Consider the following 14,821-nt stretch of genomic DNA (forward strand, 5'->3'; position numbering starts at 1 on the left):
TCTTTCATATATGTGCTAGTAATTAGTATAATACCCTCTTTTCTACATGACTTCACGTTCATAACAATAGGCCCTGTTTTCGGGGTCCTTCCGTGAAGGCTCCCTGCTCAGGCTTGGCTCAGGCTGCTTTCTACTTTTCTTTCGCAACTAGAGCGGGCATGAACGCGCTTGAATCAAACCCAACCAGCTCCGCAGCACCTGCCTCCGACTCTACCTTCGTCCCTCAGGTTTCATCGTACAATGACTGCATGTCTTGTCGCATCATAGGAAGCGGCGCGTTCGCTGCAACTGGCATCTATGCCCTGAGAATGGCTCGTCCTAGTGCACCGGGGAGTATAGTTGGCAAAAGAGTTATGGGCGGGCTGGGAGTCTGTGAGATATTTGTTTGGACTCTTGTTATCCGCTGACGCTGGGCCAAGGTTTTCTAGTGGGGAGCGCTCTGAGGTGGCGAATATGAGGGGAACTCATTGAATGTTGGCTACACCGTGCCAGTACACGCTGGATATAACCTCACTTCTTACACGAGCACTACCAAATGAGCAAAAACCTGGTTATTCGCTGAACGATGATCAACTGTAGTGCAATTATTTATTCAACCAACTCAGTAATTCGACGAGCTCCCGGCGTTTTATCGAAGGGCACCCTCACTGACCACTGTAGCACCCAATTCTTGTCAGGCTTCGCCATTCGTAGCTCGCTGTACGCGACCAACTCAGAGCGATATATGATATCCTCTTCACGCCATCCCGTAGCATCCAAGATGAGCTCCTTAAACTCGTCAGCTGTGAACCGAGTACCCTTTCCTTCTTCGTGTTTGTACTTCGCACCATCTGGTCCATTGGCCAACCCGACTTGACGACCCCACATAAGTCCACCAGGTTTAGCTAGACAGGCCATTGACCGTATGAATGCTAGTTGCCCCTCAGTCTGGAAGAGATGTACGACATTTGCTGAGTGCACGAAATCGAACTTGCTTTCTAAACTGGCGTTGCGTTCACAGAATAGAGGATCAAGGGCATCGGTCTGCTTAAACTTGATGGAAGGCGTGTCCCCTTCGTTGTACATGAGACGCCCGATGTCAAAGAATCCTAAGCGTCATATTAATAAAGAATTTGTAAAAGACACGAAACTCACGGTTCTCAATATCGAGCCCCATGATGTCCTAGGGCATCTAAATAAGCATCCGAGCACATGATTCGACAAGTGAGCCGTACCAGTACTGGGAAACCATCCAAGACCAACTTCCTTAGATCAGTTCCCATACAACATCCAAGATCAACCAAAGTCATTCTGTATGGACGTGAGCGGCGGGTCTCCTGCACCTCCTGATACTGGAAGTGATGATCAATTCTGGGCTCCGCAAAGATGCTTTCACGGATACAAGTATGTGGGGCAACCTAACACGGTGAGTCTAGGCCAAAATGCTTCCGAACGGTGCATTACCCTAATCCCCGTTCTCCGCGCATCACCTATTCTTCGGACGACAACAGCCGGGGACTCGTTGGAATCCTTCGAGAACTTCTTATGCAAAAGCAGCGTGTCATCTAATCGTTTAAGGAATACCGAATCCGGTTCAAGGTCGGCTTGATTAAATAAAATGCTGAAGAGCTGAGTATCAAACTGCTCGGGTGTGAGAGAGAAGCCTCCACCACCGAACAATGCTAGTTCTTTGTCTGGCTGCGCTTCAGAATCTGCTAAAAGAAAGATGAGCGACGCTCACCATTGATAGATGTCTCCACGACGCAAGGCCAATTATCCCACCCACAGAACCGTTTGAGTGAGCCTTTTAGGTCGTTATACAGCAAGATACCAACAGCACAGTTCAAGAAGAACGAATCGGGGTGTCGGGAGAAGTCCCTCGTCAAGAGCGCGCAGCATAACAGAGCGGCTGACAAAACGTTCTTGGCAGACTCCACCTGCTCTTCCAAATTCCAGGCAGTGTACTCGAGAAGCGGTTTAAGGGTATATTCCAACTTCATGAAACATATGACTTTGTCCAGATCACTCAGCGGTGCATCCAAGTCGATGCAAACCTTGCCGTCATCAATCCTCCACGAAACCGGAGCGCATTCAGAAGTGGGGTCGGAGGATGTGGAAGTGATATCGTGATACATAACGGGGAAGAACCCGTCGAGGTAAAGCGGTTTCGCGAGATCTAAGAAAGGACTATGATGTCCAGCAGCTTCGTAATCTATGAAATAAATCGCTGGATCCTGTTTCTTCGGCGAAATCATCACGTTTCCTCCGTGACCATCTCCTAGTCCCAAACAGGCCCACAGTTTTGGTAAAACTTGACCATGGGGATCGAGAATCCGTTCTGCCTTCCTGAAGGACTCCTGAAGTGGGGGATACTCCACGCCATCTATTTTCCAAGGAAGAGCGATGAAATCATCAAACTGTACTGCGTTGTCTCCGCTGAACCCGGGGGTGGTTGGGTAGTAATGTTTAGTGAATCTGACATCATTGTGAAGACGGTCGTAATAGAACTTGTGTATTGGAGAGTCTAGTCCTTCTAGAGCGTCGGCCAAGTCCTTGCCGACTGAGTACAGCAAGCCATATTCATGCGCACGACGAATCTCTATATCCACAAACCAGCGAAGGGCATCTCGCGAAGACTTGAAAGTTAGATCTTCACAATTCCTCATCATCGCATATTCAAGACGAAAGTCATTCAAGGGTTTCCCAGGAAGTCTGGTCATAACAAGCGAATTGAGATCGGCATTGTATGCCAAGAGATTTGGAAGCATGCCAGGGGAGATACGAGTGCTTATTACAGGCAGCATCTTGCGCTCCCATTTTATGGAAGCCGCCGATGACACTTTGACGAAGGCATTTGTCCATTCAGTGCCGCCTTTTGTCCTAATATGCGTGAAGTATGATTGTGAATTCGAAGAGAAGGGGCTGGGATTCGTCAGCTCCTCGGAAGTAAACTCGAATTCTCCGGAACCTAGGTCCGGTGGGTTGGTGATAACGGGAATAAGGGAAGTGTTGTCATTCGATTGGATGAAAGTAGGAGGGGCTTCGAATAGGAATCGGTTGTAGGGTCCTTGTATGTCATTATGTTCACCCGTAACCAACAATGTTCCCGATATCTGGATAGAGGTGTCGTCATCGGCCTCGGAATCCAATTTTTGCGAGACACCTGCGCCGAGACAAATTAACCGACGCATCTCATTCTCCAAATTTTTACGAAGAGTAGGATAATACGTCTCCGACTTATAGATAGATTTGATTGCTTCGTCTAGAGCGTCGGGATTAAGGAGAGGGTCTTGACCAAGCCACTTCACTAGAAGTCGACTACGTGGGGGGTCGAGAAATCGGTGAGAGGAGGTATGGAACAGCAGAACCGATGTGAGGAGCAAATCGCAGGTGACTCCCAAGACTGCATACCGAAGAGACTTTGTCGTTGTCGATGGGTCCTTCAACAGGAAGATATCTCGATCTTGTAATATGGATAAACCCCCTGCTACACGCCGAGGTTGATGAACCAGAGCCGTCCATCCCAATCTCGGATGGAAACGAGGACAGCAAGGCACGTTTCGGAACGAAGCAACCTTGATGAGATGTGGGGCAGGATCGTTTAACGCCTGAAGGATGTGATCCAGACTCCAGAGTTTGATAGTACGTTTAGAACCATCCGCGGCGCGACCAGAGAAGCGTATAACATCCCAGGTGTCTTCTTCCACATCGTTATCAACGAGATCCTATGGGTAATTAGCGTATACTAATGGAAGGCAGCAGGAAGTAATCACCGTCCAGGAATCTCCCGGGGCTTCTTCGTTCACTATATGAAGGAGGGAACAGAGACTTGCGCGAAGCTTGTCATTGACGATAAGTCTCTCGATGTTGCTTCTGGATTGAAGGATGCCCAGACCGTCCCAGTCTCTATCGATCTCTTCAGGGAAGGATTGAACTTGAAGGCAGTGTGCTCTGCTACCTCCGAGGAGAATAGCGAGGAAACCAAGGCTGGTTGGATCGATAGAGGAGTTTAGGTAAGGCATGTACGTCGTCTGATGGGGGAGCTTGTGAGGGGAGTGGAGGTTCGATCGTTGGAGACGTCTCGTTTATGGGATGACCGGCGTTTGAGGACGGGGTTTGGACCGGCGATCCGTACGGCGATCGTCTCAAAATATTTCGATTCTAGAATATCCGGACATCCGACCCATGCATGTAAACTAGCTGGCGCGAGTTAGGTGAGAGGTTAACGTGGTAGATACACAGATTATTGAACGAGGCGAGGAGCAGGCGGGACTCGAGGGGTCAGAGTTTGATGGTATTGTCAGAGGAAGCATATTCACCTGAGGCAGGACGGAATCTCTCTGCAGGACAGATTGGTTATGAGCCTACCTACTGCCAACCGAAACTGATCATAACCGGTAAAGGCCGGAGCTGAGTCAGCCATAACCAAGGAACGATTAGTCCGGAAGTAAGTACTTGGAGTGTTCTTCTCTGACGATTTCACGAACGGCTGCTGTTTCCTGTACGTCGAGTCACATTTTCTGGGGAAAAAAATTGCTGAACTGTTCTTCCATAGCAAGCGGTTTTACTCGGTGTACTACGAATCGCGATACGACAAACTCCCGAGTCGGGTTCCTCTCAAGGTGAACATTTTTCGGGTCTGCTTTGTCTCACAGTCGTGTTCTCCGTGTAGCATTGCACTGACATGTAAAACCACAAATTTGTATTCAAATCACTGGCACTGCGGCACTGTCTAGACAATCGGACATTTAGTTGAAGGTGTGGTTAGAGTCTGCATCGTTCAGGCATTCAACTGTCTGCGAGCTTTCTGGTTTGCTAATGTGGTGGTATCATTGAATATTTGTTCGTTTGTCCTGTCTGTTTTATACACGGGTTGATGTACTTTGCGTTAAGCCCGCTACTGGGAAGAGGGAGTGACGACACGTTTGGAAAATCGGTCAATGGACCGGCTGCTTCGCCTTGTTAGTGCATTGTCGCTGTAGCATTCACGACTTACTGCCACTAGGTACCTTTGATGCTCTCGACTGCCTCCGGCGGGCATCATTTACATGCTCACTCCTGGCGCTGATCGCACCGAAGGCGCGCCTTCCGTCAGAATTAGTATATTATATGAATACGGCACAATGTACCTTAGATCCACTCCCCCCACCACGAGCTGCCTCGATGACCCTTGCAGTGATCGTCTTGTCATCGTGGAATGTCAACAGCTGAACTACTTCATCCATTGGACACCAGACGGCATCAAAATCCTCGTCTTCTTGTTTTGTCGTATACATCTGGCGTATGGCACAAGAATCGCCTCGTGCCGCATACCAAAATATGATCTTCAGCACACCCTGAGTCGTCCTTTGCGTCACAGCGACGGGTTCTGTTGTCCCTCCAGGTATCGCAGATCGGACATCATCATTCCCGTGGAGGGTAGCAAGGGTGGTCAACTGAAGGGGTAGTAGCTCAACGATGTATCCTGTTTCTTCGTACGTCTCGCGAACGGCTGTTGCTTCGAGCTGTTCCCCCACATCTTTTCTCCCCTTTGGAAGGCAATATTCGCCTGTTTTTCTCAAGTAGATGACGAGGACTTTAGATTGATCGATATCGAGGGTGATTGTGCCACAACTGATGACGAAGGATTCGGAGAGATGAAGAGATCTATTCATTTTCTTTCAGGATCTGGCGGATCAGATTTGAGATAAAGTCAAAATCTGGAGTGGGGCCTAATTATTAAGAGCTTACTGCTCTTGTGACGGTACAGGATAGTGGGTTCCAACTCAAAAACGTGGTTCAACTCAGGACAAGGGCGGTGTTATTGAACGCACTCCCAATTTGCCTTGAACAGCTCTAGATTTGAAATTAGTGCTACTGACTCGGATACTAGGATACTATAATAGGATACTGGTACTACTACTATACATAAATATCGAAATGTGCTGCAATGTCCCACAGCTCATGTGAAACTGGATACCTTGTGGTCCGAGTGCACTGGAACTTTGGAGGAACCGTAGATCTGTCACGGGCTGCACAAGAACGTGACTTCCGTGCTCCGTGTGGGAAAAGTTGCAGTTTACTGGCACGATTCAGATATGCAAGCATATGCTAAAATCAGGAATCCTCGTAAGTTTGTGACACTTGTATCTAAGGAAAGCTAATACATCATCGATGCATCAATAAGGGCTGATCTCATACGTTGTACCATCAGAGCCTTCGCGCTCCCCTTACACACGCGAATATTCAATCAATACTCGTCGCTCTACCTTTCACGACAGCCACTGCTTTGTCAGACACCGGTTCGATGTCGACTTCGAATGGATAAGGAAAACTTAATCGGCAAATACATGAGTGATCCCCCTGTTTACTGTTCACTGGGACGCACCTGGCCAGACCTGCGGGTATATATGGAGGATCAAATGGCTTTTCCGTGCCATGGCTATCCTTGGGTATCGAAATCTGCACGGTCGCTACTATACTTGTTACAAGCATGAACACGGAATTATCTGCTAAAAAACGCCCTGGGCACATTCTGGGCGTGGGTTATCAACGAGTTTCATTACGTGTTGTAACGCGCACTTGCCTTCTTCCAAAGCCAAAAGCATAACTGTAAGGATCAATCGCTGTTTTCTTTACGTGGGTATCAAGAAAGCGTTCTGGAGAAAATGCCTCGGGATCTATGCCACTGTCCTGGTCCCGACTGAGTAACCTATATTGAAGGATAAGTACATCCCGTGGGTACATATTTCTTACTCACCATATATTAGGCATAACAGTAGTGCCTTTCGGTATGTGGTACCCTGCTCAAGAGGTCAAAACGTGTTTCTGGCCGTTTATGATTGAAAAAACCTCTATAGACATCCGCATCTTGTAATTTCCTTGGTGCGCCCAAAGGTGAGTTGGGTTTCCAGCGGTACACTTCCTTAATTGCTGCGTTGATATATGGCAGCCGTCCCCTGTCATCGAAAGATGGCAGGCGATCAGTCCCTACGACTCTGTGTATCTCCTCGCGCATGCGGGTCTGGACCTCTGGGAAACACGCCATAGCATGCATGAAGGTCAGCATGGTTCCACTAGTCTGTTGCTCGGTCAGATAAATGCATATCAGTCATGAAATTTTGAAATGTTTACTGTGTCATTTCCAGCTTGAAGTCGGATAACGATGTCATCCCTCTTTTCAGTCAATGGGGTAAAAACATACCTTCATATATTGACCACGCTACCCAAGGTAGTTGCTGTCTGATCACTTTATCGCTCCCGCCTTTCCCTAGATGATCCGAAACAAATGAAGCTGAAGAAGTTCCATGTTTCATATCCTGTTCTACTTGCTCCATCGGATGGTGCACGATATCAGACACCCGCTGCCGCCCTCTCTCAGCTGTTCGCCGTATGCTGTTAAATGGGACCCAGGATGGCAGATACCATACTGCATCACCTTCAGCTTAATTGTCTGCCATGGTGAAAATAGCCTTACATAGAGGAATCATATCAACCAAATAGGCCCCCGGAACCACGCTTTTCAGGACGATTCGCTCCGTTTCGGCAAATTCGTCAAAGTACTGCAAGTCCCAGTTGAAAAGGATTGGAGCCATTGTCCAGTATTTCACTCACCGCATTGCTTGGGGTGTCGATAGAAAACCCATAGGTTATGGACGCGATGATTTGAGCCGTGGCCCTTGGTAATGCCAAGTCAGGAGGGAAACATGGGCTGATGCGCAGCTGATCTCACATATGCAGGTGCTTCATGACTTCTGAAGGACATTCCACCAGGTCTCTCAAAAATCTAGCGGCAACATTCTCTTGTAGCAAATGATACTTCTGGACGGCTTCCTGGTTAACAGTTCCATGTGCAAGCTTCCGTCCTCGCCTCCAATCTGGACCGTAGGGAGCGAATGCCAGATTCTGTCCAATGTCGATTTGTTTTCAGCCATGAAGCGCGCTATTGCATGTGCTTACGTTCTCGATCCCCATATATTTGGCCATCACAAACGATGGCCTATCAGAATACTTCTGCGATCTCTTCTCAAGAAGCTCGCGCATACTTTCCATGTCGTTTAGGATGAGAAGTTTGTTCCCGAGAACTTCTACGTATACCAGGTCGCCTGCTTGCACTATTGAATATACCTCCAAGGGTACAGCATTTAAGGACAGACCATATAGCTTTCCCCATTGCGAGAATATTTTCCATGGCTCCGCCTTGGGGACGTCGAGATAATTCCCTATCAATGGTTTCTGCGGCGGGCCAGGTGGTAGCGACTGGGATCTATTCTGGTGACGCAAGCGATGGCCTATCACCCCCAGGACGAAGATGAACGACAAGTACGCAAGCCAATCCAAAGAATTTAAAGCCATGTAGCGATTCCTTTTTCGTTGTGTACTTAGTTGGCTCTTCTCCTTTTATCTGCCAATGAGCGCTTCTTGATACAGTCTAGGCAGGTCTCGTGTTCTAGCAGATGATACCTGCAAGCCCATTTAGCAATTCTGACGTGCTTCGCTGAGATGCCGAATCCCGTAAAAATCGGAAGTTCAAGAATAGGTCATAGAATTGACTTCACTCATGATGAAAAATCGCCAAATCGATAACCAAAAATAATCAAGGGAAATATCAAAGGACCCCGCTGTCCCCAGTTGTTCTGAGGCTGTATCCACTATCTTCAAAACTCTGCAGGTGTGACTAGCTTAGCTCAACCACGTCGTCCACTGGTTGTACTCTCCCTTCATCACCGCGGTCAACTCCCTAGCCAAGGTTCTGGCGGACTGCTGCGATGGGTGAAGTTCGTCGTACCTAGTGAAAGTAAGCACTAGGTCGCTATTTGGAACTGTCTTTGGACTGACCACATGAAGCTATCTGCGTCAGTACCATTGGTGATTGTACAAGCCGGTGCTGTCGTGTTGCCTATAGAGTACACACATGAATGTATGCAGCCCGTTACGTTGTATGGCGCAGTGCCATTAAAATAGTTCTGAGGGTTGTTATACATGTCGGTGAAAAGCCCGTATGAGTCAAAAGATGCTGCATTACTATGGGTCAGTCGTTCTCTCGAAACAGATCGTAATGTTGACCGACCAATATGAGCATCAGGGAGCGTAGGCAGAAGCGCGTCGAGCTTGAGGGATGTGATTTCATTCCCTGCACGTACCAGCTCCGTCATATGCACGTTCCATCCAGTTGTATTGCGTTCTAAGTTCCAGTAAGTGTTGGGGTACGAGTAATTAGAGTACAGGATTGTCAAGTCAAGGGGAAGCATCTGTATGTGCGAAATGAGCTTAAGACACAGTGGCCCAACGTTCATACACTCACGTTCTGCATGATGAAGTTCCTAGCACCGCTCTCGTACAAGATATTTAGGACATCGACAGCGCATTGCCTGACCTGGACAATTGATGTGGTGGGGGCATCGCTACCGGTAAGCAGCGCGTTGACACCCAAATCATTGGTTCCAATCCAGATGGTATATATTGTCTCATTAGAGTTCAATTCCAGCGTGCCATTCCTCGTCTCATTCAGGTAAGCAGGGAATTGCCAACCTGGGCGGTCACTTTGATCAGGACAACAATCACAAACCATTTGCGCTTACTCACCCATGATCGGAGGATAGGGTCTGTAAGTAAGCAGGTTCGAGCATGTTGCACCGGAACGAGCAAATCCATAGAGATCAAGGTCACCATACATTGCCGCCCATGTTGGCCAGGAATAGCCTCCGTCAGCGGAGGGGTAGTACGAGGAATCAGTGTAGGAGTCACCAAAAGTGACAAAGTTTCGGATCTGACCAGGTGCGACACCAATTGCCCAGGATGGCGTGGCAAGTGCCAATACTGTAAACGCAAGCTTCACACCCTGTAGAAACGCCATGGAGCAGAAGTACTGACATGGCAAGTTCGCGAGGTCGTCTTATATTGCACAGAATATCCGATTAGCGAAAATCGTATCATAGGGTCACTGCAATGACCCTGGCAAGCGAAGACCGCGCACACCTACTTGTTGCCGCAACGGACCGCTCACGAGCAGGTCTATGAGATCACGAGGGTCATATTTCGTCCCCAGAGCGACCATTCGGTTTTTCTTCGTTGTAATTAGTGAATGCCCGTGACACAAGAAATCAAGGCAGACCTAAAATTTCACGTTCAAGAGCGCGCAAGTCACACGTCAAGTATGTACCTTCAAGCCGCCTGATTGTTTATTATTGGCGCCTGGGATAGAACGTACGCCTTGCGTGCGATCATGATTTGATTGGTGAGAACGCGGAATCTTGCTTGGATGCCTTCCGTGCTCTCGGAGCAAAATGAAGACTCTAAAATAGTCAGCATCCAGAATATACTAATCATGGACATTGTACGTGACTATAAGTCGATCATACTGAGCGAATTGAGCTCGTGATAAGTGCTGGCAAGTGAGCCGGTACCGTCGGCATCCTGTTCCCGAAGGGACAACGAGACATCAGTGTGCGAAAGCCAACCCCATGGGGAAGAAACCGATCGCATAATAATACATAACCAACATTGTAGTACAAGGACGAACATAATGTTCCAGAAAAAGTCCACTACCAGCAGCCAATTCAGTCCAATCCATGAAGATAACAATAAACAAAGGGAGAATAAATACTTAAGCATCAGATCCAGTTGACTCCTTCGGCTGTTCGACATCAATGTGCTCCCACTCGTCTATAGCTTCGGATTGTACTCGTTCAGAGGGGTCCAAAGGGGAAGGCGAGACCAAACGGCACCGCAGTGTACAGACACCCTTCACGATCGTGAAGAGAATGCAGTAACCAATACCCATGCCGATGATGTAAGCAGCTAACCGTCCGTGCTCTACAGATGGATCAAGGAAACTGTAAGCTAATGGTGGGCGTCAGCGCTGCTGTGATTCATGTAAAAATAAACTTACTGTAGAATCCTTGCGTTGCATATGTTATATACGCAACACCGAGGTAACACGCAAAAAGGACGAAACATGGTATGATGTGGCTCCATGGACTAGGACCCGCATTCGTTAGGAGTATCTCAAACAGAATGAAGCTACAATTCATCGCATGTTGGGATACATTGGACCAAGCTAGGAATAACATATTATGAGCAACAGCAGCCAATGAGGAAACGCCGTCCACACCTGAGTACCGGGTGCTAAAAGTCGATGGAGAAGCAAGTAGAGACCAAAACACAACAGTCACGATGATTGCTGCAAAAAATTGCTCAGACTTAGACTGGGAAACTAAACATTGAACTCACGAAATATGGTGATGGTGGTGTACAGGAGGACATGCAGGAACTGCAGGATCCGCGGCCACTTTTGCAAAGGGTATGCCTTCTGTCCCGACAAAACAAATACAATAGTTTGAACGCTGGATGCCCAGAAGTATGCGACAAGGCCGATGTAACTGAGATCGGTGAAGTAAGAAAAAAAACTAGGGTAGCAGGACCAATCACAAAGTTCTGGATCAGACCACTCGTTGAGCCACGCCAAGTCTGGTGTTTGCTTACCTATGAACGTCGTGGAAACGAACAGACTCAAAAATGAGAACGGTGATTGTTGTAACGAGCGAATAAACAGCAAACAGCAGACGAAGTGCGCCGAGACTCAGAGGAGAAAAGAATGGGGATGTCACAAGCCTACAAGTTGGGTCGAAGGGAGCCGAGACGCCAAACCATTCATAAGATAGATGAGATCTCAAGCCAGTGAGTTTCATGAATGCAGTATCGAAAGAATGTGAAAATAGAGATGATTGACAACTGAGTGTTCAGAACTTCAGTGCGACCCGAGTCCGACCGCCCTTGGAAACCCCCGCTCGGTAATATTAAAATTTTGAAACACTTTAAGTTAGCTTCAGGCCCACTTAAGCACTGCCAAGCTTCAGGTCCACCTCTGCCAAGGCCTCAGGGTCCAAGCAAACCAAGTTTGGGCAGTCATCTTTTGCTGCTTGATCCGAGACGCTGACATACAAACAAGTATAAGTACATAGGTTAGCCAGGATCCCATTGCGATCGCAAGCCGCACAGTAATGAATATGCTTTTTTTGCTCAGCTACAACTCTTCTTTATCCACTACCTCTCAGTCCAGTCAGATCCAGCCCAAGGTCCTAATAGATTGAAGATAAGGACATGCGGACATACAAAACAGAATGCGTACCTGCGCAATGAGACTCTGTGCAATGGGATGAAACTGCGTCCGAGCCTGCCTGAACGTTGATATAGTGAGGTCAGGGTCGACCTTGAACATCGCCCTAAACACAGGTCTGCAAAATTTCATGCGACCTTTGATGACACCTGTGTCATCCGCCCCAATAACCCAATTTGCTGCTCCTTGAACAAAATACATCGCTGCCGGGGACTTAAGTACCAAGGTATAGAATCTGAATCGAATTTCGGCGCTGAGAGTCGTCGAGAAACTGTACAACTTATCGAAATGGAAAAGGTGACCCGCAGGAAGAGATTCATTGTAACTCTCCAATCGTTCGAGGAAGACAGCTGCAATCCTACTTCCTCAACTGATGCCAACAACAAAACATGTTGGCGCGCACCTCTTTGATTAGCGTCCAGGCTATCTAAATCAGAACTCTTGAAATCTAGCTTCGAAATGTCCGTAGTGCGCCGTGATTCATACCACCGGTCGGCAAGCGCATTTGCAGGATTCGCCAGAGTCAAATCATATTCCATCTCAACAGGTAAACGCAGTCCACTTTGATGAAGCCATGCCTGTCGAACAATTTCAGTGGTTCTTTCCTCAACTATCAGTTGTCCGGCCTTACATCCCAATTAATGCTGTTCAATGCTTTGATCTGTCCCTCGCTGCCATTCTTCTGGAAGTAGGCATAGAGGTGGTTCTTCCATGTCTCTGTGGTAATACTGTGACCCATATAAGTAGCGATATAGTCCTTAACATAGGGTAGGAAGACCGCAAGGCCACCGAGCGTACGCTCTGGGACAATCTAGCTCAGTAGACATTTTCACAAAGTAAATACAACCTACCAATGTGCAAGAGGAAATTGGCACCTTTATCGTAAGGCACCCGACTGTATGCAGAATCGGGATCCTCTCCATAATTAAAGTCGATAACCAGTTTTTGATATTTGGGTTTGTCTTCGAAGAACGCAAGGGCATCCAGCAATGCTTTGTATCCGATGACACAAGATAGGCCTCGGTGTGCAGGTGAGTGTATAATCTGCAGTAGCACACGTTCGACATAAGTTGTCCAGCCTTCGTTAAGCCAGAAGTGAGAAGCGTGAGCATGCCTAGAGTACTATCAGCAAATGTAAACAAGAAAGCTGCAGAAAACTGACGTAACACCATTTCCAAACCATGAATGCGTAAGTTCATGGATCACCACATCTGTCAGAGACCTATCTCCAGCAAGAAGGGCTGAAGGGGGTCAGCAGTCTGATACAGGTACGCAATATGCTCACTAGGTGTTACAAAGGTCAAACACGGATTCTCCTAGCAGTAATCAGTAGGTGGTTGTGTGCAATAACGTGTAGCTCACCATGCCGCCATAAGGAAATGATGGTGGAAGAACAAGGAGGTCATAAACCCCAAATCGGTACGGCCCGGCAAGATTCTCTGCAGCCGCTAGAAATCTGGCATACAATGACACTCCATTTTTGCTCAGCGAAAGCTCATGCGCATTTACCTAGTAGTATCCCGGCTGAACTCCCAGAACGATTTGTCCATAAGCTCAGGTTCAGACCAAACCCCAGACTTCCATTGTTTTCCATCAGGAACTTGGAATGACTGGTACTGTAAATTTCCGGCGGCGATCGCGAGAAGGTATGATGGAATCGGAGTAGGCTGAAGACACCAATATCTGTCATGAAGTGGAATTGTAATGATAGGTTGGTGAGACATGCCTGATCGTAGGTATATACAACTTCATCCTTGCCGATGATCTTGCCATCATGAGCTGGACCATCTGAGGGCGGAGAAATCCGTCTCGCAGATAGCAGAACTGGAAGTACGGAACGGACACTGGCGCTATACGTCTGATGATCGAAAATCAGCACGACAAGCAGTGGGGTAATCAGCGGAAAACACCCACTAGCTTCACGGACGGAGTATCTTATCCATGTGCATAAGTGTTTGTCTAAGTCGCAGAATCAAATTATAAAGGCTTCTCACCTTGCACAGGAGCGAGGTCTCGCGCGTGAATGGGTTGGCACTGGCTGAACAGGAATGGGAAGGTTTTACCCTGGGTCTGTCTGAAGAAACGTGAACGACAGTGATATTGCACATATGGTAAGCTTACTCTTTTTCAAGGAATTGCAAGGCTATGCCATTCGCAGTCGTCCTGTACGTGATCTCGACCAAGATACTCGATCCGGTACTCAATGTTCGAGGAAGGGGGACACGCAACGCAGATCCCATCACCTCATGCTTGGGACCAAGTCTGAACTATAGATTATGCAAGCTCAGAGAAGCACATCAGTGAAGAGACGCGGAGCGCACGTCTTGGACCGCATCTCCATCAACTTTTACTCCCTCGATGTGCAGATACGAGGTATCGAGGCTGAGACAGCTCAAAACCCGTGCCGAATAGATAGATAAACAATCGTCCTCACATTACCTCAGATACTTCATCAATTTTTGCAATTAGCTCATGTGTTGCGGTGCCTGCGATGACCTTGTTGTCAAAATCGACTGTCCAGTCAAAGGTGATATGCTTCGTAGCGATCTGCAGATAATTCGATTGAGAGGTTGGGTCCACTTCGTGCATTTTTATGTGCTAATGATGAATTATCCGAAGCTTTGCGATATGAAATGAAGAAGGAGTCGAATGCTTCTCCACACTTGGTATATTATATACGACCGCGTTTGTTTGGCAAGAGCCTTAGAAACAAACAATTCCACGTGATCTATTCGCGTCGAAACA

The 14,821-nt window shown here is 47.6% G+C and overlaps 8 protein-coding genes across 8 annotated transcripts; 1 reads left to right on the forward strand and 7 right to left on the reverse strand.

The window, feature by feature from the left end:
- Positions 1-230: 230 nt before the first annotated feature.
- On the forward strand, positions 231-448 carry F5891DRAFT_932891 (uncharacterized protein; the record flags this gene model as incomplete). The annotated part of the gene is made up of 2 exons (XM_041373992.1): positions 231-372; positions 420-448. Coding segments are annotated over 2 exons (171 nt in total), but the record flags the coding sequence as incomplete, so codon positions are not given.
- An 82-nt stretch (positions 449-530) lies between these two features.
- F5891DRAFT_611030 (uncharacterized protein) lies at positions 531-1,218 on the reverse strand. Its single transcript, XM_041372458.1, has one exon. It carries the CDS (start codon positions 1,063-1,065, stop codon positions 589-591), a length of 477 nt encoding a protein of 158 aa, XP_041221764.1. The 5' UTR covers positions 1,066-1,218; the 3' UTR covers positions 531-588.
- A 476-nt stretch (positions 1,219-1,694) lies between these two features.
- Positions 1,695-4,001, reverse strand: F5891DRAFT_959048 (uncharacterized protein; the record flags this gene model as incomplete). Its single annotated transcript, XM_041375616.1, has 3 exons — positions 1,695-1,857; positions 1,975-3,704; positions 3,753-4,001. The coding sequence occupies 3 exons, from the start codon at positions 3,999-4,001 to the stop codon at positions 1,695-1,697; spliced, it is 2,142 nt and encodes a 713-aa protein (XP_041221765.1).
- Positions 4,002-4,879: 878 nt separating this feature from the next.
- On the reverse strand, positions 4,880-5,810 carry F5891DRAFT_1055617 (NUDIX hydrolase domain-like protein). The gene is made up of 3 exons (XM_041362667.1): positions 5,109-5,810; positions 4,976-5,064; positions 4,880-4,928 (listed from the first exon to the last, which is right to left on the reverse strand). The coding sequence occupies exons 1-2, from the start codon at positions 5,631-5,633 to the stop codon at positions 5,032-5,034; spliced, it is 558 nt and encodes a 185-aa protein (XP_041221766.1). The 5' UTR covers positions 5,634-5,810; the 3' UTR covers positions 4,880-4,928; positions 4,976-5,031.
- A 218-nt stretch (positions 5,811-6,028) lies between these two features.
- Positions 6,029-8,378, reverse strand: F5891DRAFT_1165735 (cytochrome P450). Its single transcript, XM_041365401.1, has 12 exons — positions 8,115-8,378; positions 7,918-8,063; positions 7,691-7,863; positions 7,573-7,636; positions 7,436-7,520; positions 7,163-7,387; positions 7,093-7,106; positions 6,811-7,039; positions 6,719-6,761; positions 6,545-6,670; positions 6,347-6,493; positions 6,029-6,292 (listed from the first exon to the last, which is right to left on the reverse strand). The coding sequence occupies exons 1-12, from the start codon at positions 8,311-8,313 to the stop codon at positions 6,205-6,207; spliced, it is 1,539 nt and encodes a 512-aa protein (XP_041221767.1). The 5' UTR covers positions 8,314-8,378; the 3' UTR covers positions 6,029-6,204.
- A 262-nt stretch (positions 8,379-8,640) lies between these two features.
- F5891DRAFT_1193424 (carbohydrate esterase family 16 protein) lies at positions 8,641-9,814 on the reverse strand (the record flags this gene model as incomplete). Its single annotated transcript, XM_041367740.1, has 5 exons — positions 8,641-8,746; positions 8,797-8,974; positions 9,029-9,209; positions 9,263-9,489; positions 9,544-9,814. 5 exons carry the CDS (start codon positions 9,812-9,814, stop codon positions 8,641-8,643), a joined length of 963 nt encoding a protein of 320 aa, XP_041221768.1.
- Positions 9,815-10,375: 561 nt separating this feature from the next.
- F5891DRAFT_1150900 (uncharacterized protein) lies at positions 10,376-11,733 on the reverse strand. Its single transcript, XM_041365134.1, has 5 exons — positions 11,443-11,733; positions 11,191-11,366; positions 11,072-11,140; positions 10,850-11,017; positions 10,376-10,800 (listed from the first exon to the last, which is right to left on the reverse strand). The coding sequence occupies exons 1-5, from the start codon at positions 11,646-11,648 to the stop codon at positions 10,565-10,567; spliced, it is 855 nt and encodes a 284-aa protein (XP_041221769.1). The 5' UTR covers positions 11,649-11,733; the 3' UTR covers positions 10,376-10,564.
- On the reverse strand, positions 11,734-14,727 carry F5891DRAFT_1055632 (peptidase family M1-domain-containing protein). Its single transcript, XM_041362668.1, has 15 exons — positions 14,511-14,727; positions 14,398-14,458; positions 14,198-14,343; positions 14,071-14,150; positions 13,991-14,010; positions 13,803-13,934; positions 13,586-13,743; positions 13,439-13,532; positions 13,362-13,392; positions 13,239-13,317; positions 12,928-13,190; positions 12,708-12,877; positions 12,480-12,654; positions 12,089-12,426; positions 11,734-12,038 (listed from the first exon to the last, which is right to left on the reverse strand). The coding sequence occupies exons 1-15, from the start codon at positions 14,663-14,665 to the stop codon at positions 11,997-11,999; spliced, it is 1,944 nt and encodes a 647-aa protein (XP_041221770.1). The 5' UTR covers positions 14,666-14,727; the 3' UTR covers positions 11,734-11,996.
- Positions 14,728-14,821: the final 94 nt, after the last annotated feature.

The sequence above is a fragment of the Suillus fuscotomentosus genome (genome assembly GCF_016647785.1).
Source record: "Suillus fuscotomentosus strain FC203 chromosome Unknown F5891scaffold_58, whole genome shotgun sequence".
Lineage (NCBI taxonomy): Eukaryota > Fungi > Basidiomycota > Agaricomycetes > Boletales > Suillaceae > Suillus > Suillus fuscotomentosus.

Coding starts and splice junctions, on each gene's coding strand:
- F5891DRAFT_611030 (XM_041372458.1), bottom strand. CDS start 1,065: ATGTACAACGAAGGGGACACGCCTTCCATCAAGTTTAAGCAGACCGAT.
- F5891DRAFT_1055617 (XM_041362667.1), bottom strand. CDS start 5,633: ATGAATAGATCTCTTCATCTCTCCGAATCCTTCGTCATCAGTTGTGGC. Junction 5,065..5,108: donor GTGGGGGGAGTGGATCTAAG/GTACATTGTGCC, acceptor TTCTGACGGAAG/GCGCGCCTTCGGTGCGATCA.
- F5891DRAFT_1165735 (XM_041365401.1), bottom strand. CDS start 8,313: ATGGCTTTAAATTCTTTGGATTGGCTTGCGTACTTGTCGTTCATCTTC. Junction 7,521..7,572: donor TCGACACCCCAAGCAATGCG/GTGAGTGAAATA, acceptor TGGGACTTGCAG/TACTTTGACGAATTTGCCGA. Junction 6,494..6,544: donor GCTTTTGGCTTTGGAAGAAG/GCAAGTGCGCGT, acceptor ACCCACGCCCAG/AATGTGCCCAGGGCGTTTTT.
- F5891DRAFT_1150900 (XM_041365134.1), bottom strand. CDS start 11,648: ATGAAACTCACTGGCTTGAGATCTCATCTATCTTATGAATGGTTTGGC. Junction 11,367..11,442: donor CGTTTCCACGACGTTCATAG/GTAAGCAAACAC, acceptor CTGCTACCCTAG/TTTTTTTTCTTACTTCACCG. Junction 11,018..11,071: donor TTTTAGCACCCGGTACTCAG/GTGTGGACGGCG, acceptor TGTTATTCCTAG/CTTGGTCCAATGTATCCCAA.
- F5891DRAFT_1055632 (XM_041362668.1), bottom strand. CDS start 14,665: ATGCACGAAGTGGACCCAACCTCTCAATCGAATTATCTGCAGATCGCT. Junction 13,533..13,585: donor TTCAGCCGGGATACTACTAG/GTAAATGCGCAT, acceptor ATTGTATGCCAG/ATTTCTAGCGGCTGCAGAGA. Junction 13,318..13,361: donor TTTGACCTTTGTAACACCTA/GTGAGCATATTG, acceptor GACCCCCTTCAG/CCCTTCTTGCTGGAGATAGG.